A 27537-nucleotide genomic window follows, 5' to 3' on the forward strand; every position below is an offset into this window, starting at 1 on the left:
ACCCCTAGCCAATCAGGACGAGGCCTGGGCAGCCATCCCCGATGTGTCGGAATGGGTAATGAACACAATAAAACGAGGTTACTCGCTCCAATTCGCTCACAGACCCCCACGCTTTCGCCTCATGGTCGAGACGACAGTGAGAAGCAGCTTGGCTCACGTCCTTCGCACCGAAGTATCAAACCTGTTGGCAAAAGGAGCTGTAGAAACTGTTGCCCTGTCACTGAGCGAGTCACTGGCTACTTCCTCGTACCAAAGAAGGATGGCGGCTTCAGGCCCATCCTAGACCTCGGACACCTGAACAAGGCCCTCATGAGACGGCTATTCAGGATGTTGACAACCAAACAAATCCTCGCGCAAATTCGCCTGAGGGATTGTTTTTTGTCAGTGGATCTGAAAGACGCTTACTTTCATATCCAGATATCCCCCATCACAGGCCATTCTTGAGATTCGCCTTCGAGGGGCAGGCTTATCAGTACACAGTCCTGCCATTCGGCCTGTCTCTGGCACCTCGAACATTTACGAAGTGTATGGAGACAGCGGGGAATGCGCGTTCTGAATTACCTCTATGATTTGCTCGTTCTGGCCCAATCAGAGGCCAAATTACTGACTCACAGATCCTGGCTTCTCAGCCATTTGCAATGCCTTGGGCTCAGGATACATTTTTCCAAGAGAAATTACTTTTAACCTCGAGCTTCGAGCCCTAGGTGATAGTTAAGGGCGAAGTGTTAAGCTGATAGTACAGCATTTTAAAATGGGTTCCCATAGCGTATAGCTATATACGTAATACGAGAGACCGTTCGGGGATGCAATACTCGTTCTCGTAATGCTCAACAAACATTTATGATTATAATCAATGTTAAAAAAAAAACACTTTTATTTTTCAGGATTCTTTGATGAATAGAAAGTTCAAAAGATCAGCATTTATCTGAAATATAATTTTTTGTAACATTATAAATTTCTTTTTCTGTCACTTTTGATCAATTTAATGTGTGCTTGATGAGTAAAGTATTTATTTTAATCCAAAAACAATTATACAGACATTGTTAGTGTACATGAGTGTAATATTTAAAATCCTCTTTCTAGTGTTCTGATGTATCATTGCATTTCCTGAGCATCCCTGTGATTTTTTTATTACATTCTTGATATATATAGCAAAGTCCTTCCCACTGGGATGATATCCGTGAAGTGATTGGGAAGTGTGTTCGGCCACCTGAGGCCCACTGCAAGCTTTGAGCTGAGCTTCATACATTCAAACTTTGCTTTAAAAACAGAAACACGTCCTCACGGTTTCACTGTGATTCATAAATCATATTCAGATTAGTAACCTTAAGCCATTAGACATCTGCGATGGAATAAAATCCAAGCTTAAATGCAGTTTCTCCACATTCTCCGAGGCCATCTTGTAATTGTAACTCGCCATTCCAAAGATTGATAAATGACATACTTATTGTAATGAGCTTCTCTGATAGCGGGACGTAATAATGAGCTTGCTGTGAAGGAGACACAAATATGAGCTGGAAATGTCAAAGTTAACGAGTAAATAATGCACTTGTGCCTTTAGGGGACTCAGTTAATCAGAGCTTCAGTGCAGATATGCACTCACACAATACAGATTTTCTGATGGAAATTCACTTCCCGACCAGTGATGTGAGAATCTGTATTATTCTGTTATGATATAGTCTCTCCGCTCTTGTTGTGACCTTGGAAGGACGTTTTAGCGCATTATGAAGCGACAGCATCGTCTCATTATCTGGATGTGAGCATGAAGGACACTGTGGACTTTCTGACCTCCAACTCGTCTCTCTGGACGGGAGAACGCGTGTGTGACACAGCAAACGCTCAAGACATGCAGTAAAGTTTCTGCAAATGCTGTTGTGCTCCGTCTGCGTTCAAGCACACACAAAAGGCCTCAAAGATTTTTTTTGTGAAGATTTATGGAAAAGTAGGTTCTGCTATTTCACAGAATCCTGTCATCCAGCTTTCTCGTTCCTCAGAGATGTTTACTTTCTGTGAAAACTCAAACACAGCAAAACAAACCCAGTGGAGACGGTGGAAACAAACACTACTTTATTTAGCCAGGAAATCCCATTGAGATATTATTATCTCTTCTTCCAGAGAGACCTGGTCATAGAGCTTCACACAGAGAGAGTCACGAAATAACAAGGCCACACATTACTCATTCAAAATGAATAAATACAATCAAGAAAACATTTACAAGAGTCCTTTAAAACTTAAATGCATTTAAAAATGCTCATTAAGTACATTTTGCAATTCATTCTAAGCCCAAGAAGAAAGAAATAGCACATATACCAAAATCTGACAATTCTCTATGGGACTTCTAGCCGAATATGAGAACAGGATCTAGTGCAATAATTATTAGTATAAAAAAATGTTAGATTTGCATGCATACCTAATTCAACTTTACTTTACAAAATGACAATTCTGTCATCATTCTGTCTAGATTAAATCTGTTCCTAAAGCAATTGTATCTCTTCATAAGCCTAAGTACCTCCTACTATGGGTGATATTAAGACTAGTAATACCCATGCTATACTACACACACATACTGAAGAATAGAAAGCTGTCAACATTAAGTATATATGGCTAAGCTGCACCTAATTAACCAATTGCCTGTCCCAAAGATCTTAAAATATTCAAGGTTTACCATTCATAAATGGTCAGTTTTGTTTTATTACTGGCAGAGGTCTGTTTTCTTCAAAAACTATTGATTTTCACAAAAGAAAATGCTGGGTTGTTTTAACCCAAATTTGGGCCAAATAGGGACAACCCCATCCGTTGGGTTACATTTCTAAATTACATTATTTAACCCAACGGTTGGATTTGTCAATATTTGACTCAAATTTGGGTTAAAACAACCCTGCATTTTTTAGAGTGTACATATCTGTTTGTGTATAAACCTTCCAAGCTTTGTCCAAGCCATGTCTCCTCGTGATGTGTGCGTGTGATTTCCCGAGGGTCAGGTAAAGCGTGATCTAACTGGGACATTCTTCTCGCTGATAGAGTTTGTGCCGTTCTGGACGCTCTTTCCTGGCCTTTTGCTCTCTAGGCCACAGATACATCAACCGAATGATGAACAACAGAGTTACTCCACCATCATTCAGATACTATACTCTCAGAATAAAAGGTTCAGTGGGGTTCAATATAGAACTATAGGATTCTTGAGTTTTAAGGAACCATTCATGCCAAAAAGATTCTATATGAGAAGAAATGTCTTGAATAATGCTTTCACACTCTAAAAAGTCTTGGGTTATTTTTTTCTATCCAAATCCTGGGTTGAGCCTTTTGGGTCATTTTTTTGGGGTTCTTTTTTTCAGTTTTTGGATAGTTTTTGTGTAACCCAGATCCTGGGTCAGACATAACAACCCAGTTTTTGTGTAACCCAGATCCTGGGTCAGACATAACAACCCAGTTTTTGTGTAACCCAGATACTGGGTCAGACATAACAACCCAGTTTTTGTGTAACCCAGATACTGGGTCAGACATAACAACCCAGTTTTTGTGTAACCCAGATCCTGGGTCAAACGTAACAACCCAGTTTGTGTAACCCAGCTCCTGGGTCAGACGTAACAACCCAGTTTTTGTGTTACCCAGCTCCTGGGTCAGACATAACAACCCAGTTTTTGTGTAACCCAGATCCTGGATCAGATGTAACAACCCAGTTTTTGGGTAACCCAGATCCTGGGTCAGACATAACAACCCAGTTTTTGTGTAACCCAGCTCCTGGGTCAGACATAACAACCCAGTTTTTGTGTAACCCAGATCCTGGGTCAGACATAACAACCCAGTTTTTGTGTAACCCAGATCCTGGGTCAAACGTAACAACCCAGTTTTTGTGTAACCCAGCTCCTGGGTCAGACGTAACAACCCAGTTTTTGTGTAACCCAGATCCTGGGTCAGACGTATCAACCCAGTGTTTGTCTAGTTTTTGTGACGGTATATCTCCGTCAAATTGTTGCATGTCTTCGGTAAAATACTTTTTATTTTATTTTATTTTCTCTATAAATTCATTATTGTGCTGAATATCATTTAATTTTATGCAAAGCAACATACAGGGGTGCGATGTGAGTCACCTCACCAAGCTCCGGCACAAGATCCAGCACCGTTACGGTGAAAACAGGACAGCAGACACTGGTCGATTACACTAGTTACTTATAAATGTTTAATTTTTACTTCTAATATTTGTTAAATGAGCTTAAATGTTGGCAATATTTATTCAAAACTATATAAAATGCTATACTGTAAAATATGACAGAAAATAAATGAATTATGCAAACCAATGGTTGTGTGGAATATTTTTTTTAAGGATTTAAGGTAGGCTAATCCGTAAACATTAATTCATGTATGTAAAAAAAAAAAAAAAAAGCTAGTACTATAGAAAAAATGAAACAACCCATTGTGCTAGGTTAAATAAACAACCCAATTTGCTGGGTAATACGAACCCAACATGTGCTCTGTCCTATATTTACCCAGCCCTTGTGGTGTTCTGTAGTTTTAGTTGACAATGATAACCCTGGATGGCAATTCTAACTCAGTTCTGTTTCCAGTAACAGTACATTCTGTACGGCGAGCAATTCCACACCAGGTTAAACATTCACCAAACACAAGCCATGGCTTTACTCAAACCTGTAATCAAAAAATATAGTCGATTCCGGAAGGAACTGATGGCATTCATCGCAAGCCTTCAGTCCTGTACCGACACTGATAAACTGATGCATCTCTCACGCTTGGGTGTCAAACGTGTCCAGACGAGGACTTCATCCTCCAGAGCCCTGCCGGTTAGCGCTCTGTCACTAATATTGATCCGCTGGCCTCATATCCAACACACACTAATAAATTAGGTCGAAAATGAAGCAGTTTGTTTTCCACAGCGTCCTTCGTGTAACATGTGATAAAACACTCTGCCACAACCTTATGAGTTTGGAAAATTGCACTTTGAAATGTAAGCTAGAATGTTCCTAACAAAAATGCACGATTTCATTGCAATCTTCTTGAACTTATGACATTTTTACTCCTCCGTGCATAACTCAATAATTAATATATCCTGATGCTTCTCATAATTCATCACCTGCTATGAGCAGCGTTGCGCGTGACGCATTACAAGTAATATAATCATATTACTTTTTTTCAAGTGACTAAAGTAATTTGAATAAACAACATAATATCTGAATTACTTTTTCGAATAAGTAACGCAAGTTACTCCCCGATATACGCTTTTTTGGGCTTCAAAATCTCAGGTAAATTCCCTGGCATTATGAAGCTTGGAAGCGCCAGGATATTTTTCCAATATAACTCTGATTGTTTTCGGCTGCGAGAACAAAGTCATATAGGCTAGGATGGCCTGAAGGTGAGTAAATTATGGGATAATTTTTCATTTTTGGGTGAACTAACCCTTTAAGGAGAGAGATCCATGACTCGCGGCGTTCATTGATTCTGACTGACATCACATGAGAAGCGAAGCGCGCCACAGCAGCGCATGAGCGCAGTGTGCAGAACTGACTGTGGGGAGCGCGCGCGCGCGTGCACGCAGCACTGAAGGACTGACTCTACATGACGATCCAGGTTTAAGGCTCGGACTCACTCTCTCGGAGCACCAGCTGATTCTGGATCAGTGTTCAGTGTTCTCATCATGGGCATGGACCGGCGCAGGAGAGGCTCGCTCGCGCTCACCCTGAACTTCCTCGCGCTGATGCTCGCGATATGCGCGCTCACCACCAGCTACTGGTGCGAGGGAACCCGGAAAGTTGTCAAGCCCTTCTGTACCGAACCGGTGACCGGCAAACACACACACTGCATCCGATACAACAGCTCGAACCTCACCGACAGCCGGAGGGTCCAGTACATGTGGGAGACCGGAGAGGATAAGTTTGTTCTGAGGAAGTTCCACACCGGAATCTGGTTCTCCTGCGAGCAGAACGTCGACCTGGTCGGTAAGGATGGTTCTTCACATCAAACAATTACGTGTCTTCAAGCACGCAAACCTGGGTTTTACCGACAGGATGAGTCTGATTGCTATTTAACATTTCTGTTTCTGGCTTATTTTATCCATTATCCATTTTATCCATCCAAAAATCCAAAAATGGTCGGTAAGGATATGGCTTTCGTTTCTTTCCATCAAACATTTACATGTTTTTCAACCTTGTTTTTACCGACAGGCTGTCTAACATTTCGTGAGCTTAGAATTATAAGGTTCTATCTCCACTTTTGGTCAAATTGAGTTTTTGACATAATCTGATCCATTAGGTGTTTATTAATGCCTGTGTGGTGTTATTTTTGTAAAAAAATATTTTGTTAGTAGTTATTAATCGAATAAAAAGGTTCCATCTCTCCATTGCCAGCTGGGATTTAAAAACTTTGATGCTCAATATCTCGGAACTACCCTAAACGGAGATAGAACCTTATAATTCTAAGCTCACGATTTCTGTTTCTGACTTGTTCTATCCACACACACATTCTCTTTTCGTTTCGTATATTGTGATGATGAAGTATAATTGGCAGGTGATCTGTGTTTTTGGTGTTTACTGGTTTTCACAATTTTCTTCCCATCAAACAATTACGTGTTGTTTTGCTTTTTAACATTTCTGTTTCTGACTTATTCTTCTATCCATTCCATCCATCCAGAAACTCGTTCGGTATGTTGTGATGAAGGATAACTGGCAGGTGATCTGTGTTTTTGGTGTTTACTGGTTTTCACAGTTACTGGACGCACTGCCTGTTTCTGTGCACTTCATCATTCAGTCAAATACAGATTAGGAATAGAAATGTTGTGTAGTTCTTTGAATAGTGCGTATTTATTTTTTTATAATTGGTTAGGCTACACTTTATTATAATAAGGTGATGTACTCAAATAGTGATATTAATTAACTACGTGTTTTCGAGCGCGCGCACCTTGTTTACCGACAGGATGAGACTGGTTGCTTTTTAACATTTCTGTTTCTGACTTATTCTATCCATTATCCATTCTATCCATCCAAAAACTCTCGTTTCGTTTCGTATATTGTGATGAAGTATAATTGGCAGGTGATCTGTGTTTTTGGCGTTAACTGGTTATCACTTTATCATTCAGTCAAATACAGATTAGGAATAGAAATTTTGTTGTTTGAATAGTGCGTATTTCTTTTATTATAAATGGTTACACTTGATTTTAAGGTGACGTAGTACTCAAATAAGTACTTAGTAATATTAATGAACTACATGTGCTTATAGAATAGGAATATTAGTGTTATTATAGAGCAGGAATATTAGGCTGCTGTCACTTTAAGAGCTGCACGGATCTGATATACTGATACACATGAACACAGAAAACAGAGTCTCTTGTGCTGGAATGGTTTAAAGTCGAACTGAAATGCTCACAAAGGAATTGATAAGAGGAATCAAAATTTTAATTTTATAACAAGTATCCGATTCCTGACCTCAAGTATTCTGGAATCGATTTTCAATTCCCAACCCGAGTCGTAACGAGTGATTATGTGAGATACTGTTGCCTTTCTATCACCTCTGACCTCTGACATCAACTAGGCATTTTCACACACTGGATATTTCCTATTTTTCAGCCTATTCTCTGTAAACCCTAGAGGTGGTTGTGTGTGAAACTCCCAGAGATCATCAGTTTCTGAAACACTCAACCATGCCACGTTCAAAGTCACTTTCTTCCTCATTCTGACGCTCGTTTTGAACTTCAGCCGATCATCAAATCTACATGCCTAAATGCATTGAGTTGCTGCCCTGTGATTGGCTGATTAGATATTTAGGTTAATGAGTTGAACAGGTGTACCTAATAAAGTGGCCGGTGAGTGTATATTGTACAGTACTGTACAACTGTATGTCATTTAAATTATATAATGTTAATATCAAACTGCTTAAGCTATTAAAATATTTAAAATATTTACAATGGAAGACTCTTCAGAAACAGATTATAACATATAGACAGAGCACATTGTTACCGACACAAACACAAAACATCATCTGGGTTGCAGTCATGAGAGTAAAATGCACATATTACATAAAACATGTATTAATGTATGCATTAGAAGAAGTTACGCTGCTCTTCTCTCCTCTATTGTGTCGTATATCCGAGTGAAACGCTTCTGGAACAAGAACAAATGTGGGCGGGGCTTGATTGTGTCTGTGGGGAATTGATTGGATGGTTGTGGTTTGCTATTGGCTGATCTCATGTGAGTGACAGGTTATAGCCCCGCCCACATCATCAGAGAAGAGAAGAGATGCTGCGAGAAGAACTTATTCTGATTCAGCATTATGAGGAATATGAATTTAACATATTTAACTTTCAGTGCATTTTGATTTCCTGCCAACTTTAAACACTATATAAAGAATATATTTTTATACTACAGTATGATTTGTTTGGTAACACTTTAGTTAAGGGTCCAATTCTCCCTATTAAGTAGTTGCGTATTATCATGCATATTACTAGGATGTTTATTAGTACTTATAAAGCACATATTAATGCCTTATTCTGCATGACCTTATTCTAAATCCCTCAATCCTACAATACCTAAACTTAACAACTACATTACTGACTATTAATAAGCAGTAATTAGGAGTTTATTGAGGCAAAAATCATAGTTAATAGTTAGTTAATAGAGAGAATTGGTGTGACCAGAGTAGTAACTTCAATCTAACCATCAGGTTTTACACTAGCATTTACATTCTTTCTAATATATATTTTTTTACAACATTGAAAATGAATCAAATGCTTTGAATCAAAACGCCAATGTTCTCACACTCTTCTTTCCTAAATGCAGGTGAGAAATGCAGAAGCTTCATAAACGTCGCTCCTCCCCATGAGAGAGGTACGTTCTGTCATTCTCAATTACCAGCTGAGATTCTGCATGATGTTGTGAATATTAATGAGAGCGTTTCTCCTGTATGAGATATTTCTCTCATGTCTGGAGGTCCAGTCCGTTTTAATCAAGCCCGCACACCTGCCTCGTTCTCATTCATCTAGATATATGAGCGTGTCAATAAGGTTTCGTTCGCTCAGCGGGCAGCGCCAGCATCTTTAGCACACTTGTTTCCAGGATAATTAACAGATACACGATCCAGGCAAAAGATCCGTCAGCTGTAATGATAGTTAATCATGACATCCCAACTTCACACTGTAATTCAACATTCTGCACTGAACGCAGAGATAAAGATATAAATAATCATCTTTACGGTTTACATCCCTGGAAATGAAATGCATGGTGTAACCATATAATCATATTCTTCTAGATTATAGTCACAGTGTTATTGATGAGTAAGTCTGTGCTTATGCATTATGCTTTAGTCACTGTGTGGGAAACATGTTCAGTCGGCTCATATATGGGTCAATGATAAAGAGCAGTGTCCATGATAAAAGAAAGGGAAGATATTATTTAATTTTGGTTCTTATGTGGGTTTAATAACATTGATGCCGTTTTAACGCCAGTATCTGATGTTTTTTTTCTGCATTTTGGAAGCAGCTTCGTTGTTTAGTTTTTAAGAAAGTATTACTTTTATTCAGGAAGGATGCATTAAATTCACCAACAGTAATATCTCAAATAAAACCTTTCTATTCATCAAAGAATCCTGAAAAATTAAATGCATCACAGTTTCCACAAAAATATTAACCATCAATGTTTCTTGAGCATCAAATCATCATATTAGAGTGATTTGTGAAGGATCATGTGACACTGAAGACTGGAGTAATGATGCTGAAAATTCAGCTTTGATCACAGGAATAAATTACACTTTACTGTATATTCACATAGAAAACAACTGATTTACAGTATAATAATGTCACATTTTTCACCATATTTTTTAATCAAATAAATGAAGCCCCGGTGAGAATAATCAACATGTTTCAAAGAAATCTTACTGACCCCCAAACAATCTTTCATTATATTGAGTAGTCTGCACTTCTGTCCCTCACAGGCTTGTCTGAAACTAGAAAACTGGACACAGACATATTCAATACTTCATCATATCACCTAAAGTGCATGTGTATGAAAGTAAAAGAATGCCAAATGTTTTTGAGACAAAAAAGCTTGTTGAATTGCACTAATTGAAAAAGATATGCATTGCAAGCCCTAAAAATACATTTCTTGCAAAGAAATGCAAGCCCTAAAAATACAATGCTTTAAAAAGCAAGCATGGTTAATGCAATATTAACCATGCTTGCTTTTTAATGCATTGTATTTTTAGGGCTTGCATTTTGTATGGGCTGAAATTTAACATTGTATATTTAAGTTGTGAATATTTCAATTCAAAACATTTCACACAAAACGCAAGCCCTAAAATGCAATGCTTTAAAATGCTGTTAATGCAATGTATATTTTTTTCAATTAGTGCAATTCAACAAGCTTTTTTGTCTCAAAAACATTTGGCATTCTTTTACTTCCATACATGTGGCAACATGAAACGTTTCGGTGAAGCGTATGAAATATGTAAATGTATCCGCATGCTTTCAAAGCTGAATTCTGCTTTTAAATCTCAGTGTCAAGTTTCCTCGTATATGAATATTTCAATATTTCATACGCTCCCCGTGAGCAGGATAAGGAGGCCCGTCTGAACGAGGTTGTGTTTGTCTGCGAAGTGTCAGTCGTAATCAGCGGCTCCATCCGCTTCCTGATAAAACCATCCATTATTCCCTCTTTGACCTCCTCGTTTCTCTCCCGAATCCTCAGGTGTGTTGTGGCTCTGCATCGCGGCCGAGTGTCTCTATATTTTACTCCTGGCCACTGGAGGAATCCTCATGTCTATAGAGGTCTGCCATTTCGGGAACGTCATTGATGGACTGAAACTGAATGCCTTTGCTGCCATATTCACAGTCTTGTCAGGTAAACCTGTTCTGTATGATCAGCATGTGCTTATTATTTTGGTGATGCATCACATCACAAGGTCTCATTTGTTATCATTAGTTAATGCATTAAAGGAGCATTTCACCCGTGGGAACATTAATCTTTATTGAAAGTGGGTCATATATGTAGTCGAAATGTAACATAAATTTTGAATTTGGTGCCTTTTTGACTAAGGAAAGACAGAAAGTAACTTTAGGGTGCATTTGTATGGAAGACAACAACTCCCACAATGCACCACATTGCACAGCTCCGCAAGCCACTCCCACTAATCTTCACAACACAAACGTCTGTGTCCTCGTCTGATTCAGAGATTTCGTCCAGGAGAAATAGGCATCGTTGAAATTCTTTGCAGCAGACGGACTCTATCTCTGTGTCCGTAGTCCCACAGTCAGTGAGAGCACAGGCACCACCAGTCCGCTCCAGCTCGAGTCAGAACGCACCAGTCCGCCTCAGCTGGAGTCAGAACGCACCAGTCCACCCCAGCTAGAGTCAGAACGCACCAGTCCGCCCCAGCTGGAGTCAGAACGCACCAGTCCGCCCCGGCTGGAGTCAGAACGCACCAGTCCGCCCCGGCTGGAGTCAGAACGCACCAGTCCGCCCCGGCTGGAGTCAGAACGCACCAGTCCGCCCCGGCTCGAGTCAGAACGCACCAGTCCGCCCCGGCTGGAGTCAGAACATACCAGTCCGCCCCGGCTGGAGTCAGAACGCACCAGTCCGCCCCGGCTCGAGTCAGAACGCACCAGTCCGCCCCGGCTCGATTAAGAACGCACCAGTCCTCCTCAGCTCGAGTCAGAACGCACCAGTCCGCCCCGGCTCGAGTCAGAACGCACCAGTACGCCTCGGCTCGAGTCAGAACGCACCAGTCCGCCTCAGCTCGAGTCAGAACGCCCCAGCTTGAGTCAGAACGCACCAGTCCGCCCCAGCTCGAGTCAGAACGCACCAGTCCGCCCCCAGCTCGAGTCAGAACGCACCAGCTGGAGCCAGAACGCACCAGTCCGCCCCGGCTCGAGTCAGAACGCACCAGCTGGAGTCAGAACGCACCAGTCCGCCCCGGCTCGAGTCAGAACGCACCAGTCCGCCTCGGCTCGAGTCAGAACGCACCAGTCCGCCCCGGCTCGAGTCAGAACGCATCAGTCCTCCTCAGCTCGAGTCAGAACGCACCAGTCCGCCCCGGCTCGAGTCAGAACGCACCAGTCCGCCCCGGCTCGAGTCAGAACGCACCAGTCCGCCCCGGCTCGAGTCAGAACGCACCAGTCCGCCCCGGCTCGAGTCAGAACGCACCAGTCCTCCTCGGCTCGAGTCAGAACGCACCAGTCCGCCCCGGCTCGAGTCAGAACGCACCAGTCCGCCTCGGCTCGAGTCAGAACGCACCAGTCCGCCTCAGCTCGAGTCAGAATGCCCCAGCTTGAGTCAGAACGCACCAGTCCGCCCCAGCTCGAGTCAGAACGCACCAGTCCGCCCCCAGCTCGAGTCAGAACGCACCAGCTGGAGCCAGAACGCACCAGTCCGCCCCGGCTCGAGTCAGAACGCACCAGCTGGAGCCAGAACGCACCAGTCCGCCCCAGCTCGAGTCAGAACGCACCAGTCCGCCCCAGCTCGAGTCAGAACGCACCAGTCCGCCTCGGCTCGAGTCAGAACGCACCAGTCCGCCCCAGCTCGAGTCAGAACGCACCAGTCCGCCTCGGCTCGAGTCAGAACGCACCAGTCCGCCTCAGCTCGAGTCAGAACGTCCCAGCTTGAGTCAGAACGCACCAGTCTGCCCCAGCTCGAGTCAGAACGCACCAGTCCGCCCCAGCTCGAGTCAGAACGCACCAGTCCGCCCCCAGCTCGAGTCAGAACGCACCAGTCCGCCCCGGCTCGAGTCAGAACGCACCAGCTGGAGCCAGAACGCACCAGTCCGCCCCGGCTCGAGTCGGAACGCACCAGCTGGAGCCAGATCGCACCAGTCCGCCCCAGCTCGAGTCAGAACGCACCAGCTGGAGCCAGATCGCACCAGTCCGCCCCGGCTCGAGTCAGAACGCACCAGCTGGAGCCAGATCGCACCAGTCCGCTCCGGCTCGAGTCAGAAAACACCAGCCCGCTCCGGCTCGAGTCAGATCGCACCAGTCCGCCCCCGCTCGAGTGAGATCGCACCAGTCCGCTCCAGCTCAAGTCAGAACGCACCAGACCGCCCCAGCTGGAGTCAGATCAGACCAGTCCGCCCCAGCTGGAGTCAGATCGCACCAGTCCGCTCCAGCTCGAGTCAGAACGCACCAGTCCGCCCCGGCTCGAGTCAGAATGCACCAGTCCACCCCAGCTCGAGTCAGAACGCACTAGTCCACCCCGGCTCGAGTCAGAACGCACCAGTCCGCCCCGGCTCGAGTCAGAACGCACTAGTCCGCCCCTGCTCGAGTCAGAACGCACCAGTCTGCCCCAGCTGGAGTCAGAACGCATCAGTCCTCCTCAGCTCGAGTCAGAACGCACCAGTCCGCCCCGGCTCGAGTCAGAACGCACCAGTCCGCTCCAGCTCGAGTCAGAACGCACCAGTCCGCCCCAGCTGGAGTCAGAACGCATCAGTCCTCCTCAGCTCGAGTCAGAACGCATCAGTCCGCCCCAGCTGGAGTCAGAACACACCAGTCCGCCCCGGCTCGAGTCAGAACGCACCAGTCCGCTCCAGCTCGAGTCAGAACGCACCAGTCCGCCCCAGCTGGAGTCAGAACGCATCAGTCCGCCCCAACTGGAGTCAGAACGCACCAGTCCGCTCCAGCTGGAGTCAGCAGAACGCACCAGTCCGCCCCAGCTGGAGTCAGAACGCACCAGTCCTCTCCAGCTGGAGTCAGAACGCACCAGCTGGAGCCAGAACGCACCAGTCCGCCCCGGCTCGAGTCAGAACGCACCAGTCCGCCCCGGCTCGAGTCAGAACGCACCAGTCCGCCCCGGCTCGAGTCAGAACGCACCAGTCCGCTCCAGCTGGAGTCAGAACGCACCAGTCCGCCCCAGCTGGAGTCAGAACGCACCAGTCCGCCCCAGCTGGAGTCAGAACGCATCAGTCCGCTCCAGCTCGAGCTAGAATGCACCAGTCCGCTCCAGCTGGAGTCAGAACGCACCAGTCCGCCCCAGCTGGAGTCAGAACGCACCAGTCCGCCCCAGCTGGAGTCAGAACGCATCAGTCCGCTCCAGCTCGAGCTAGAATGCACCAGTCCGCCCCAGCTCGGCTCCTCGTCCGCCACAGGGAGGTCTTCTGCCTCCTGTTCCTCCATCAGCCTCAGCTGTTCTTCGCTATATTGCGGCTCGTAAAGATAGCTACGAACATCTGATTCGAACATCAGACTTTCGAAATTCTCTTCTTCCATATCATATTGAGTACCATCTGCCATTGTCATAACTTCACATCTGGCTCCACAGCGCCTGTTAGCTTAGCTTCCAAACAAGATGGCGGATATTGCTTTTAGTTTCTGTAAGTGAAGTTTTACCCACTGATCTGTAATAGGTCTGTAGTGTGAGTGTTTGTAGTCTCAACCCCTCTACAAAGATATGGGACTTCCTGCTTAGAATGACATTTTAACATCATTATAAGCAGGAACCGCAACACTGAAATCCGTATTTCTCCCGTCTCAGGGGAAAATGATGGAATAATGCACGACCATTCAAAAATATGACTGGGTTTCTAACGATACAAAGCTTAATGCAAATGGTTGAAGTGTCCCTTTAAGTAACATTAACTAAAAGTGAGTAATATATATATATATACAGTCAAACCAAAATGTATCCAGACACCTTCAACATTTCTCACATTATCACAGTTTATTCGTTATAGTTTAGAAAATGGTAATAAAATATGACAAGAACTCAGAGTTATGAACTCAGTTGATATTTGACTGGTTTTGTCTGTCCTTCTGTTAGACTGTCTCACACATGAATTATGTTGAATATCTGTCAGCTGTTAAATGTAACTACACAATTAGATAATACTTGTTTAGGTCAACCAATTACCAAGCCATGCTTCATTGTGTTCAGTCTGTGTGTAAAAAGGTTGCATTAGCAATTAAAGAAAACACACTTCAGCAAAACATGATCAGCTCAAAGTGTCTGAATCATTTCTGGTCCCAAATTTGTATAGATGTTACTGGTAGTCACTGTATGAAGAGTTTTTGGGTATAATATGTCAAAGTTTACTTTATTTTGCTCTCCTCACTTACATAAATGAACTATAGTGTCCTGATCACACTAGTGAAACACTATCAGAAGTGATATCTGGTGTCTGAATAATGTTTGGTTTGACTGTATATAATCTGCATGTGCTTGTTTCTGCTCTCTGATGATTATCCACGGCTTTATCCTTCAAAGGTCACCTGACTCATTGAGATTCAGATCTATTAGATCCCGCATTCAAGCCACGTTGTGTTACAGTCACCAATTTTAAAAAACAGGTCAAGCAAATTGCCATACTAGCTATTTAAAAACCACTCACTGGCTGTGTTTCCATCCAAAGTTGTGAATTTAACTTGGAATATGGGATAAAACATTTATAAATAAAGCAGTGTTTCCATCTCATGTTTTCAAGAGAACAAAACCCGTCACAAAATATCAGTAATAAACTGTAAGTTTCTGGTTGTTTTCCCCTCCATCATGAACGAGTGTGTCTCGGAGCATCAGACGAAACACAGTAAACGCTGTCGAGTTCTCTGGCGTTCGGATGCTGGTGTTCGGGAACACACTCGTGTGTGTGAGACACTTCTGGAGGGAATTAAACCCAATCATTCTGATCACACACTTCGACTCCGGCGTTTCAGAAACACCTAACCAACATTAGAGACGCTGTGACGCCATTGGTCCACTGCTTACTCCAGTTATCCAATCACAGCTGACACTGAGGGTTAAGTTTCACATCGAGGGATTCATTCCGTAAACGTGTTTCCATCATAGTTTACGTGCATGTCTTCTAATCGGATAAAACACTTATCCACCTCAATTTAGTGCATGTTTTTATGTGCATTTATGCTCATTTTGCTTTTTCCATCCAGTGTTTTTTAACACGATATCCCAAAATGGATGGAAACAGCCATAGAGATGCAATTACTGGTGGATTTACCCTCTGCTTGTCTTTTGTAGTGAATGCCTTTGCATTTATGTGTTATCTCAGAGCCCTGCCTTTCCCCAGATACATATAAACCATCAGGCTCAAAATCCCATATAAGCCTCACCGTACTGGGAAGCCAGAACTCCTGAATGTCGTCCAGGATATTTTTTGACAGTTTCACAATTTAAGGGCTTATGGCGACATATGTGTCGAATCAATCTGCTTAAATCCTGTCCTACTTATTTATAAATATATATATATCTATATTTCAGTGTAGCATTGATGATGAAAGCCTATTGTATTGAGAGGGAGTTGCACTGTACAATCAATATTTATGTTATTAATATAATAAAATTTTACAATATAATATAATAATACAATATAAAAAGGTGACACATAATAATAATAATAAAGGTAAGATGTTATCATTTTTATATTATATTACATTATATTACATATATTTTATTGAATTATATTATATTATATCATATTATATTATGAAGATTCTATATGAATAGTCAAACTAAATATTTAAATATCTCACCTTTAAATATTATTTTTAGTAATACCACCACTAATAATAATAATAATAATAATAATAATAAAGGTTAGATATTATCATTTCAACTATTATATTATATTATATTATATTATATTATATTATATTATATTATATTATATTATGAAGAATCCATATGAATAGTCAAACTGGTAAAATCTCAACTTTAAATATTAGTTAATATATTTATTAATACAACAACAACTACTACAACTAATAATAATAATAATAATAATAATAATAGAGGAAAGATATTATCATTTTGACATATTATATTATATAGTCAAAGTGATGATAATAATATAAAATTGAAAATATGTAATATTATTATAATTAATGTCATATCTTACCTTTTGCACACTTCAGATTTACACCAAACACCAGCCATATCATAAATGAAACACACACTTGTGTGTTTAAACGAGGCTTGGATCATCATGAATGTGTGTCAAACATCATCAAGAGAGAGTTTGCAGAGAGACCTCGTGTGCTCATGCTAGAGTTTTAATATTGCATAATGAGCGATGAACTTATGACTTACTGTCGCATCTCTGTTGAGCTTGACGTCTTCGAGAGAGCGGGATCATGGAAGCAGTGCATCATGGGAAGGGGGAGCTACAACCTCAATTAGCTCCTGTCTTCATCTGACATCATCAGCAGAAGAGATGCATTCAAGCATGATGTGTACTGAAAACTTTCCATTTTAATGAGCTTAGTCACATAGCTAATTATGTGTTGTGAGTCTAATAACACATCCACAAAACTCTAAAGTGCTTTAATACACAATAATGTTCCTAAAGTTGAAGAAATAATTCACCCAGAAGTGGCCGGCATGACTTTCTCTCTCATGAGGAACAGGAAAAGCACCATAAAAGTACTAGTAAAAGTAGTTTTGTAACACTTTCTATTGCTTATAATGAATTATAGCCGCATTTATACTTATTTATAAGTATTACTATTCTATAAATATATTTATGGGGACTCATTAAGACCTATACTGCATTATTATAACAGTTAAAGTCACATTTATATTATTTTTATAATTACTTATAAGTCATGCATTTTCTTTTTCAATGCACATGTTCATAATCCATTATACACTAATTTATAAATGATCAAATATAAAATAAACTCTAAAGTGCTTTAATACACAATACGTTCCTAAAGTTAAAGAAATAGTAGTAGAAACACCCCAAAATAGTTCCAGAGACACTTGTTTGCTGCACCAATTAGTTATCAATTATGTCTTTAATGGCTAATGTTCGCATTATGAATGTCATGAATGGTAATTATGATTTGTTAAAGTCTATTTCTCCTCAGCCATATGCATGGTAATGTTTATAAGAGTTATATTGTTGCAGTATTTTGCTAGTATGTTTAAAAACTGTTTGTATTAATGATTTATGTTTTTCTTTTCATTATTTTATTACAGGAATTATTGTTCATTAATTACATTTACAAGTAAACAACGTAAAAATGAATAATGAGTTCATCTTCATGATTTCTGAACATTTGCTTTAGGAAAAATGCATCCTATTATTTTCACTTAAAGCCATCAGTGATGCATGTAAAGAGGTTAGTAACTGTATTATCACTCACAATAAGTATTTATAAGAACACAACACCGCTATTAATAACTATATGTTCACTTATTTGACAGAAATAAATCTGAATTACTAAAAAGTATATATACTCATGAGCATGTGCATTGAAAAAGCAAACCCATGACTTGTAATTATACAAATCATATAAATGTAACTATAACTGTCCTTTTAATGCAGTATAGGTCTTAATAAATATATTTATAAAACAGTAATACTTATAAATAAGTATAAATGGAGCTGTAATTCATTATAAGCATGGGCTTCATAGAACGTGTTACCCGTAGTTTTATTGTAAGTCTTCTAAAGTAATATAATAGTTTAGGATGAGGAAATTTAAACTGAGCTGATTGGTCTTCATGTGCCTCATATGTAAATGCAGTGTGGCAGGTCTGAATATCCAGAAGAGCTGATGAGATTTGACAACTAAGAGTCTCTTGAGAACCTCTTCTGTGTTTTAGCTCATTATATATTCATGCTGAGGGAATCGATCATTCGTGCTGAAACACGAGACGATGAAGAACTGATCAGGATTGTAGTGAACGACAGCTCCTCTGTCCTGGGATTTTGCTGATTCATCAAATAATGCAGTTAATAAGCGCTTTATTATTATGATTATTATTATTATGATTCACTTGTGTGTTTGTGATGATGTGGGCATGCAGGCGGCTCACTGTGGTTGTCATGGAAACATGAGGGTTATGGGTCAGATGCTCTCGTTCACACGCGTGACGGGGTTTAGATGGACATGATGATACTATAAGTGTGTGTGTGTGTGTGTGTGTGTGTGTGTGTGTGTGTGTGTGTGTGTGTGTGCGTGTGTGTGTGTGTGTGTGTGCATTTAGATGGTCATGATGATAGTATAAGAGCCACAGATCGCCTGAGAACTGCAGACGTCTCTGATCTCCTTCAGTTATTTCTCTGATGTTCAGTAGATTAGCAGAGACTCTGAGCTGTAAATAATGTGCAGTTTAACCTCCGTCCTCCATGTTTCTGCTGAGGGGACTGTGATTGTCCTGTTGTGTCGATAATAATCCAAAATGTGTCGATTATGTCCAGTTTGCCATCTGTGTGTGTGTGTGTGTGTGTGTGTGTGTGTGTGTGTGTGTGTGTGTGTGTGTGTGTGTGTGTGTGTGTGTGTGTGCGCGTGCGTTTAGATGGACATGATGATAGTATGAGTGTGAGTGTGAGTGTGTGTGTGTGTTAGGGATTGGCGTATCGATATGAAGTATCGATATATCGACACTGGCATTGAGTATCGAAAGTATCGATTCTGAGATAAAAATATCGATATTACAGTGTTTTTTTTTTAAACTAGTGATTTTGTTTATTTGACAAGAAATTTAATGCGTACAATATGCATTGAATTGGATAAATAACCTTACATGATGTTCACTGCAGCATTCAGTGTGTGTGTGTGTGTGTGTGTGTGTGTGTGTGTGTGTGTGTGTGTGTGTGTGTGTGTGTGTGTGAGCGAGCGAGTCTGTAACTGTAAGTGTGTTTCTCTGATCTTCAGGTCTTCTGGGTATGGTGGCTCACATGATGTTCACCACAGCGTTCCAGCTGACCGTGAGTATCGGCCCTGAGGACTGGAAACCACAGAACTGGGACTACAGCTGGTCTTACATGTACGTTCACTCATGTTTAGGGAAGCAATACATGCGTATAGTGTCTTACGACTCGTCTCGGGTTACGACTGTAATCCTTGTTCCCTGAGAAGGGAACGAGACACTGCGTCGATGACGACACTATGGGGAACGCCTCTTAGCACAACACGTCTGAAGCATGAATGAATCTAATCCAATCCTATTGGCGTTGCGTGATGACGTAGCGTGTGGCGGTATACACGGAAACTACAAAGGGACACAACAGCTTTAGCTTCGTGATGAAGCAAGCCGCTACCAGGCAGGAGAAGGCGTGGCAAAGGGACGCAGTGTCTCATTGCCCTCTCAGGGAACAAGGGTTACAGTCGTAACCCGAGACGTTCCCTTTCGAGGAAACTCACACTGCGTCGATGATGACACTGTGAGGAACGAAATTCCCACGATGCCACAACGAAACCTGCCTGTCCCAGTGTGAAGCTGTCTCAGGCACAACTAGGACGAGAGCACTCGTGCGCCGATGTAGAGGGGAGTTCCAGACTATAAAACCTTATGAATGTGCGCGGAGTGCCCTGAGCCCTCACGGCCAAAGGTGAAGGCAAACTGCGCACCTGATAGGCCAGGGAAATAGCCTGAGCAATCCACTTGCTGATGGTCTGTTTAGAGGCAGGGAGCCCCTTCTTGGGTGACCCAAAACACACCTGCAACTGGTCCGCCTTTCTCCACTAAGACCTCTGAATATAGATGTTAAGTGCTCTGACAGGGCAGAGCAAATTAAGTCTTCCATCTTCCGCCGTCACACGAGGTGGGGGATGAAATGCCTGTAGAACCGTTGACCTCGCCATATTCGACGGCACCTTAGGCACATAGCCCTGTCTGGGGTGTAAGATGGCCTCTCCCAGGAGCAAATTCCAGGCACTGCGGAGATATGGAGAGCACCTGGAGATCGCCTACCCTCTTAAGAGAGGTAATGGCAAGGAGAAAGACCACCTTAAGTGACAGGTTCTTGGCCTCAGCCGACTCCAGAGGTTCAAAGTAGGCCTTGACCAGCCCTTCGAGAACCACTGCCACTGCCTGCCTCACGCTCTCTACACCAAACGGTGAAAACATTCTGTACAGCTTCCTGGTGGATGGAGCTCTGGAGCTGAGTATGGTCTCGACTACTCCTGCTGACAGGCCAGCCTCTTGGTACTGTTCCCTCTCAGGGGCCAGACCCACAGTTTCCACAGCTCTGGCCAAGGGTGGAATATTGAGCCGTCTGCCTGCAACAGCAATTCCCTCCTGATGAGAATCTCCCATGGGGGGCTTGCCAGGAGTGATATCATGTCTGAGAACCATACTCGGGCCGGCCACAACGGGGCTACCAGGAGTAAACTGACCCCGTCGTGACGGACTCTCTCCAGAATTCCCGGGAGCAGAGTGATCGGTGGAAAGGCGTACAGACGCAGCCTCGGCCACGCCTGCACCATGGCATCCAACCTCAGCGGGGCTGGATGTGTGAGGGAAAACCACAGTGGACAGTGTGTCGTCTCTTGAGACGCAAACAGATCCACTTCCACTGGGCCGAACCTCTTCGACTCCACCACATCGAGCCTCAGCCCCTGTCTCGACAGGATGTCTGCTCCCTGATTCTGGTCCCCTGGAACATACATTACTCTGCGAGACAACAGTTTCCCCTGGGACCACAGGAGGATCTAATGCACCAGTCTGGATAGAGGGTGCGACCTCTGACCCCCCCTGGTGGTTTAAATAGGACACCACTAACGTATTGTCTGTTCTCACAAGAACGTGGTGACCTTTGAGGTCTGGGAGGAAAAAAAGCGGCCTTTTGTAAGGCTTCTATGCTTTGCTTCTATCCATGAGCGCGCCTAAGCACGTGAGGGATGCGTCTGTCAAAACGGCTTTCTGGCGACATGGTGCCACCTTGGGACAGAAACCAAGGTTTCTTTCACATTGATAGGGAACAAAGGTATCTGCGCGTAACCCTTATCATGTGGAATGGATTTCTTTGATTCCTTGAACTTCCTGGGGCCGGCCCTCAGAGGTCTCACATGAGTTAGGACCCTTTTTCCCTTTGCCTTCGTGGCCTGAAGGACAGTCCTCAGATCTGTCTTCTCAGGAGGCTGTGGGTGAGAGCGCCGCCTAGAGTCCCAAGCTCTCTGAGGGGCACCTCTAGAAGCAACACTCTCCTTTTGGCTCTGCCGGTATGAGGAGCTCGATGACGGCTGAGGCTGAACACTGGCGGCAGCCTTTTTGGACCTTGAACAGAGAGGGAGATACTGCCTGAACGCTGCGACCTGTTTTTCCGTCTCCTGGAACCTGTTGACGACCGCATTAACGGCATCGCCGAACAGGCCAGTAGGCGAAAAGGGGGCAACAAGGAGGAAGGCCCTGTCCTTCTCCTTGATACCCGACAGATTAAGCAACAGATGCCTCTCCTTGGTTACCAGTGCTGCCATGGAGTGACCGATGGCATGGGCCGTCTCCTTGGTAATGCAGAGAGACAGATCTGTTGCTTTGCGCAGCACTGCAATATCTTCTACAGTTGGACCCTCGCCTTCATCAAGGTCCTTTAACAGGTTGGCCTGGTAGACCTGCATGATGGCCATAGTATGCAGGCTTGCACCAGCCCGACCCACTGCCATATAAGCTCTGCCCACCAAAGCAGATGTAGTACGGCAGGGTTTGGTGGGCAGCCCGGCGCTTTAAGGAATGACGCAACGTCTGGGGAGATAGCTGGCCAAAGCCTCCTCAACACGCGGCATCATCCCATAACCGTTCTCCTTAACCCCCACGATGTTGCTATAATCCAACACTGGGGGATTAGACAGGCGCGAGGAAAATGGCCTGTTCCATGACTTACACAACTCATTGTGTAAGTCTGGAAAGAAAGGCAAACCCCGGCATGAAGGCTGTGATCGGTGCTGCAGAAAGCGCTCATCAAGCTTGCTTCTAGCCTGCACTTCCTGCCTCTCTTGTGGACAACTAATGTTAAGTTTGGCCACAGCAAACGTCACAACCTCCAGGAGCTCCTCATAGCTTGTCCAGATCCCCCGTTGCAATGCTGAGAACGTTCACATCTGAATCAGACAGCTGCAGCACTGGACTCTCAACCCGAGTGGAAGAAGCTGTGGGGGGGGCTTCCGCACGGGGAGTGAAGGGATCTGAGTTATCAGATGAGGACCAAGAAAGTGCCGAAGCAGTCTCTATCTCTCTGCTAGCTCTCTCTGCGCCGAAGCAGTCTCTATCTCTCTGCTAGCTCTCTCTGCGAGCCGTACACACACATCTCCTGTGTGTCCCCACCCGTGATAAAGCGAGGGCAGGGATGCACACACTTCCTGAACTGCTCACTTGCCATTTCACAATATTATATATATATATATATATATATCACAGACAACACCAAATAGACGATCACACAACAGAGAGCGAAAGCTAACGCTGTTGTGTGCCGGCGTCCCTTTGTAGTTTCTGTGTATGCCGTCACATGCTACGTCATCACGCAATGTCAATAGGATTGGATTAGTTTCATTCATGCTTCAGACGCGTTACGCTAAGAGGCGTTCCCCATAGTGTCGTCATCAACGCAGTGCAAGTTCCCTCGAAAGGGATCAGATATGACACTTCAATGTGAGCTGAATAAAGCTGTCTAATATTATTAAACTTTTTGCTTGCATTTTATATATATATATATTAGTGCTGGGCAACGATTAATTGCATTTAATCACATCCAAAATAAAAGTTTGTGTTTAAATAATATATATGTGTACTGTGTATTATTATTTTGTATATATATGTGTACTGTGTATTATTATTTTGTATATATTAATACACACATATGCATGTATATATTTAAGACATTTGCATGTATATAATGTATATACTAGTTCCATGCTGGTGGAACGCTCTCCCCACCCTCATCCGGAATGCAGAATCCCTGACAACATTCAAAAAACAGCTGAAAACCAATCTCTTCCGTGAGCACTTAACCTTATAGAAAAAAAATAAAAAAAAATAAAAATAAAATCCTTTCCCTTTGAAACATCACTTATCAGGCTTATGCTACTCTGAATAATACCTGAACTTCGTATTTTGAGCACTTCCTGCGTTGTTGTTGCTTTTGCCTCTTTATGATGACTCGCTGAATTTAGTCCTAATTTGTAAGTCGCTTTGGATAAAGGCGTCTGCTAAATGACTAAATGTAAATGTAAATATATATATATATATTTATACATAATTTATATTATATATAAATATAAATATTTTATATATAAATAAATAAAATCTTAAATATATACATGCATGTGTGTGCATTTATATTTACAAAATAGTTAGACACAGTACACACACATATATTATGTAAACACAAACTTTTATTTTGTATGCGATTAATCGTTGCACAGCCCTAATATATATATATATATATATATATATATATATATATATATAGTATATTGATTAACTTGACCAAAAAAAAATCTAAGATTTTTATAAACCATTTAAATTTCAGATACATAAAAATGCACATGCAGAATGTCGATTCTAATTTCTGTGGATGGTGTTTTCTTCAGTCTGGCGTGGAGCTCGTTCACCGCCTGCATGGCCTCCTCCGTCACCACCATCAACAGATACACTAAAACTATACTGGAGTTCAAACACAAGCGGAAGAACATGGAGAAGAACCTGAAGATCAAGCAGAAGCTGCTGGACCTGGACTCTCCAGAACAGGTTTGGGACATGTACATCAGCTCCGTTCCCAGCAGCTCCGGCGAGGAGTTTCTGGACCTGTCCGGCTCTGGACGCAAGCTCTCCGACAACTCCCTGTTCCTGGACCTGAACCAGCTGCCGGCTCCACAGGGAGAGGAGTTCTGCTGAGGACTGGGACCCGGTCCAAGACACGACTCCACAGGGAGAGGAGTTCTGCTGAGGACTGGGACCCGGTCCAAGACACGACTCCACAGGGAGAGGAGTTCTGCTGAGGACTGGGACCCGGTCCAAGACACGACTCCACAGGGAGAGGAGTTCTGCTGAGGACTGGGACCCGGTCCGAGTCACGACTCCACAGGGAGTGGAGTTCTGCTGAGGACTGGGACCCGGTCCAAGACACGACTCCACAGGGAGAGGAGTTCTGCTGAGGACTGAGACCCGGTCCGAGACACGACTCCACAAGGAGAGGAGTTCTGCTGAGGACTGGGACCCGGTCCAAGACACGACTCCACAGGGAGAGGAGTTCTGCTGAGGACTGGGACCCGGTCCAAGACACGACTCCACAGGGAGAGGAGTTCTGCTGAGGACTGGGACCCGGTCCGAGTCACGACTCCACAGGGAGTGGAGTTCTGCTGAGGACTGGGACCCGGTCCGAGTCACGACTCCACAGGGAGTGGAGTTCTGCTGAGGACTGGGACCCGGTCCGAGACACAACTCCACAGGGAGAGGAGTTCTGCTGAGGACTGGGACCCGGTCCAAGACACGACTCCACAGGAAGAGGAGTTCTGCTGAGGACTGGGACCCGGTCCAAGACACGACTCCACAGGGAGAGGAGTTCTGCTGAGGACTGGGACCCGGTCCAAGACACGACTCCACAGGGAGAGGAGTTCTGCTGAGGACTGGGACCCGGTCCGAGTCACGACTCCACAGGGAGAGGAGTTATGCTGAGGACTGGGACCCGGTCCGAGTCACGACTCCACAGGGAGTGGAGTTATGCTGAGGACTGGGACCCGGTCCTCACGACTCCACAGGGAGTGGAGTTCTGCTGAGGACTAGGACCCGGTCCGAGACACGACTCCACAGGGAGAGGAGTTCTGCTGAGGACTGAGACCCGGTCCGAGACACGACTCCACAGGGAGAGGAGTTCTGCTGAGGACTGAGACCCGGTCCGAGACACGACTCCACAGGGAGAGGAGTTCTGCTGAGGACTGAGACCCGGTCCAAGACACGATTCCACAGGGAGAGGAGTTCTGCTGAGGACTGGGACCCGCTCCGAGTCACGACTCCACAGGGAGAGGAGTTCTGCTGAGGACTGAGACCTGGTCCAAGACACGACTCCACAGGGAGAGGAGTTCTGCTGAGGACTGAAACCCGGTCCGAGTCACGACTCCACAGGGAGAGGAGTTCTGCTGGGGACTGAGACCCGGTCCGAGACACGACTCCACAGGGAGAGGAGTTCTGCTGAGGACTGAGACCCGGTCCGAGACACGACTCCACAGGGAGAGGAGTTCTGCTGGGGACTGAGACCCGGTCCGAGACACGACTCCACAGGGAGAGGAGTTCTGCTGAGGACTGAGACCCGGTCCGAGACACGACTGATCAGGGAGAGGAGTTCTGCTGAGGACTGAGACCCGGTCCGAGACACGACTCCACAGGGAGAGGAGTTCTGCTGAGGACTGAGACCCGGTCCGAGACACGACTCCACAGGGAGAGGAGTTTTGCTGAGGACTTGGACCCGGTCCGAGTCACGACTCCACAAGGAGAGGAGTTCTGCTGAGGACTGGGACCCGGGACTTTTATATATGATAATAGAAAAATGTATATATATCATATATCATTTTACAAAACTGTTTTGCGCGTGTGCTCCCGCTCGCACTATTTCTGTCACAACACAGCAAGCACATGGCACGCAAACTATATATCTGTATAGCCTATATAGTTTTTCATAGTTACAAACCTGAACCCGAGGCTATTCATTAAACATTAACCCAAACCCGACCCGAAACCGGGTAGCAGAGCTCTAGTGTGACCCGGTCCGAGTCACGCCGTCTCGTTCGATGTGCTCTGTTGTGCTGTTGTTTGAAGCTGATGTTGTGAGTTTTAGTTTGTTCTTAATGTGCTGATATGTAAAACATATACCGGAACCAGAACTGGGAAAAATGAAGGATTTCCCTCGATCTTAGAGCATATAATGTGACACAAGACAATTGTTTTAATTGAACCACTGAAATCGCGTTAAAAACATGCATACTTTCCACATTTTCCTGTTATCTCTGTAAAGATGCCTTGAAACAATCTGTATTGTAAAAAGCGCTATATAAATAAAGGTGACGTCACAAATATCTAAACATTCTTAAATCAAGATACATTTACTGGAGAAGCAAAATGACTGAAGATATTAAGTTTTGTTTACTTAAAAATTGTGTCTAAATAAACTGAGTTTATGCTTAAAACAACACAAAATTGTTTTGTTTTCCCTTTGAATGAAGTTGATTTTTCTGACTCCATTGTCATATTTGTTCTTGTTTTAAGCACAAACAAATGATTTTTTTCATAAAACAAGACTTTATATCTTCAGTAATGTTGCTTCTTCTGCAGTAAATGTACCTTGATTTAAGAATGTTTAGATGTTTGTGCTGGAAAACAAGACAGAAACACTGAGGAAGAACATGATTATTTGCTGTGTTTTCTGCCACATCGGCTGTTGTAGATTTTCTGCTCTGTATTAAGAAGTAATTCCCGAATCGATCCCGAGGGTGTGTATCTGTTCTAATGAGACACAAATCACATTGCTGAGTGCCTTAGTTTGTGCGATTGATCCCTGTTCTTTAACCGTAGCATGCTAAAGTCCTGGAAATGTTTATTTTATATAGCCAGTTTGATCATCAGCAGATAATAATAATCTCAATGCAAATCAAATTATGTAAGGATTACCATTTCGTTTAGCTTTATATTGTTAAATTATTTATTTAATTACTTTTTTGTTTTTAATGACTGACAAAGCATTAATCATTCTGCATTCAGTCCAATGTATGTGTGTCACTGTGAAGAGAAAAGAAATTGGTTGAATTCTAGATAAACTCACAGATGTGTGGGATATAGAAGTATAGAAAGAAGTGAGTTTTCCGTGGGAAACTTGTGTTGTTCTGGGAAA

General features: G+C 43.5%; 1 protein-coding gene across 1 annotated transcript; it reads left to right on the forward strand.

Annotated features, from left to right (window-relative positions):
* The first annotated feature begins 5435 nt into the window (after nt 1-5435).
* gsg1l2b (gsg1-like 2b) lies at nt 5436-24633 on the forward strand. Its single transcript, XM_082152191.1, has 5 exons — nt 5436-5948; nt 8781-8828; nt 10683-10835; nt 19592-19703; nt 24248-24633. Exons 1-5 carry the CDS (start codon nt 5648-5650, stop codon nt 24549-24551), a joined length of 918 nt encoding a protein of 305 aa, XP_082008317.1. The 5' UTR covers nt 5436-5647; the 3' UTR covers nt 24552-24633.
* Nucleotides 24634-27537: the final 2904 nt, after the last annotated feature.

The sequence above is a fragment of the Leuciscus leuciscus genome (genome assembly GCF_965113295.1).
Source record: "Leuciscus leuciscus genome assembly, chromosome: 21".
NCBI lineage: Eukaryota > Metazoa > Chordata > Actinopteri > Cypriniformes > Leuciscidae > Leuciscus > Leuciscus leuciscus.

What these genes read in the sequence shown, in the direction of transcription:
- gsg1l2b (XM_082152191.1), top strand. Translation starts at nt 5,648, where the DNA reads ATGGGCATGGACCGGCGCAGGAGAGGCTCGCTCGCGCTCACCCTGAAC. An exon ending in CGCTCCTCCCCATGAGAGAG is followed by an intron (nt 8,829 to 10,682) that starts GTACGTTCTGTC and finishes CCGAATCCTCAG; the next exon opens with GTGTGTTGTGGCTCTGCATC. An exon ending in CATATTCACAGTCTTGTCAG is followed by an intron (nt 10,836 to 19,591) that starts GTAAACCTGTTC and finishes TCTGATCTTCAG; the next exon opens with GTCTTCTGGGTATGGTGGCT.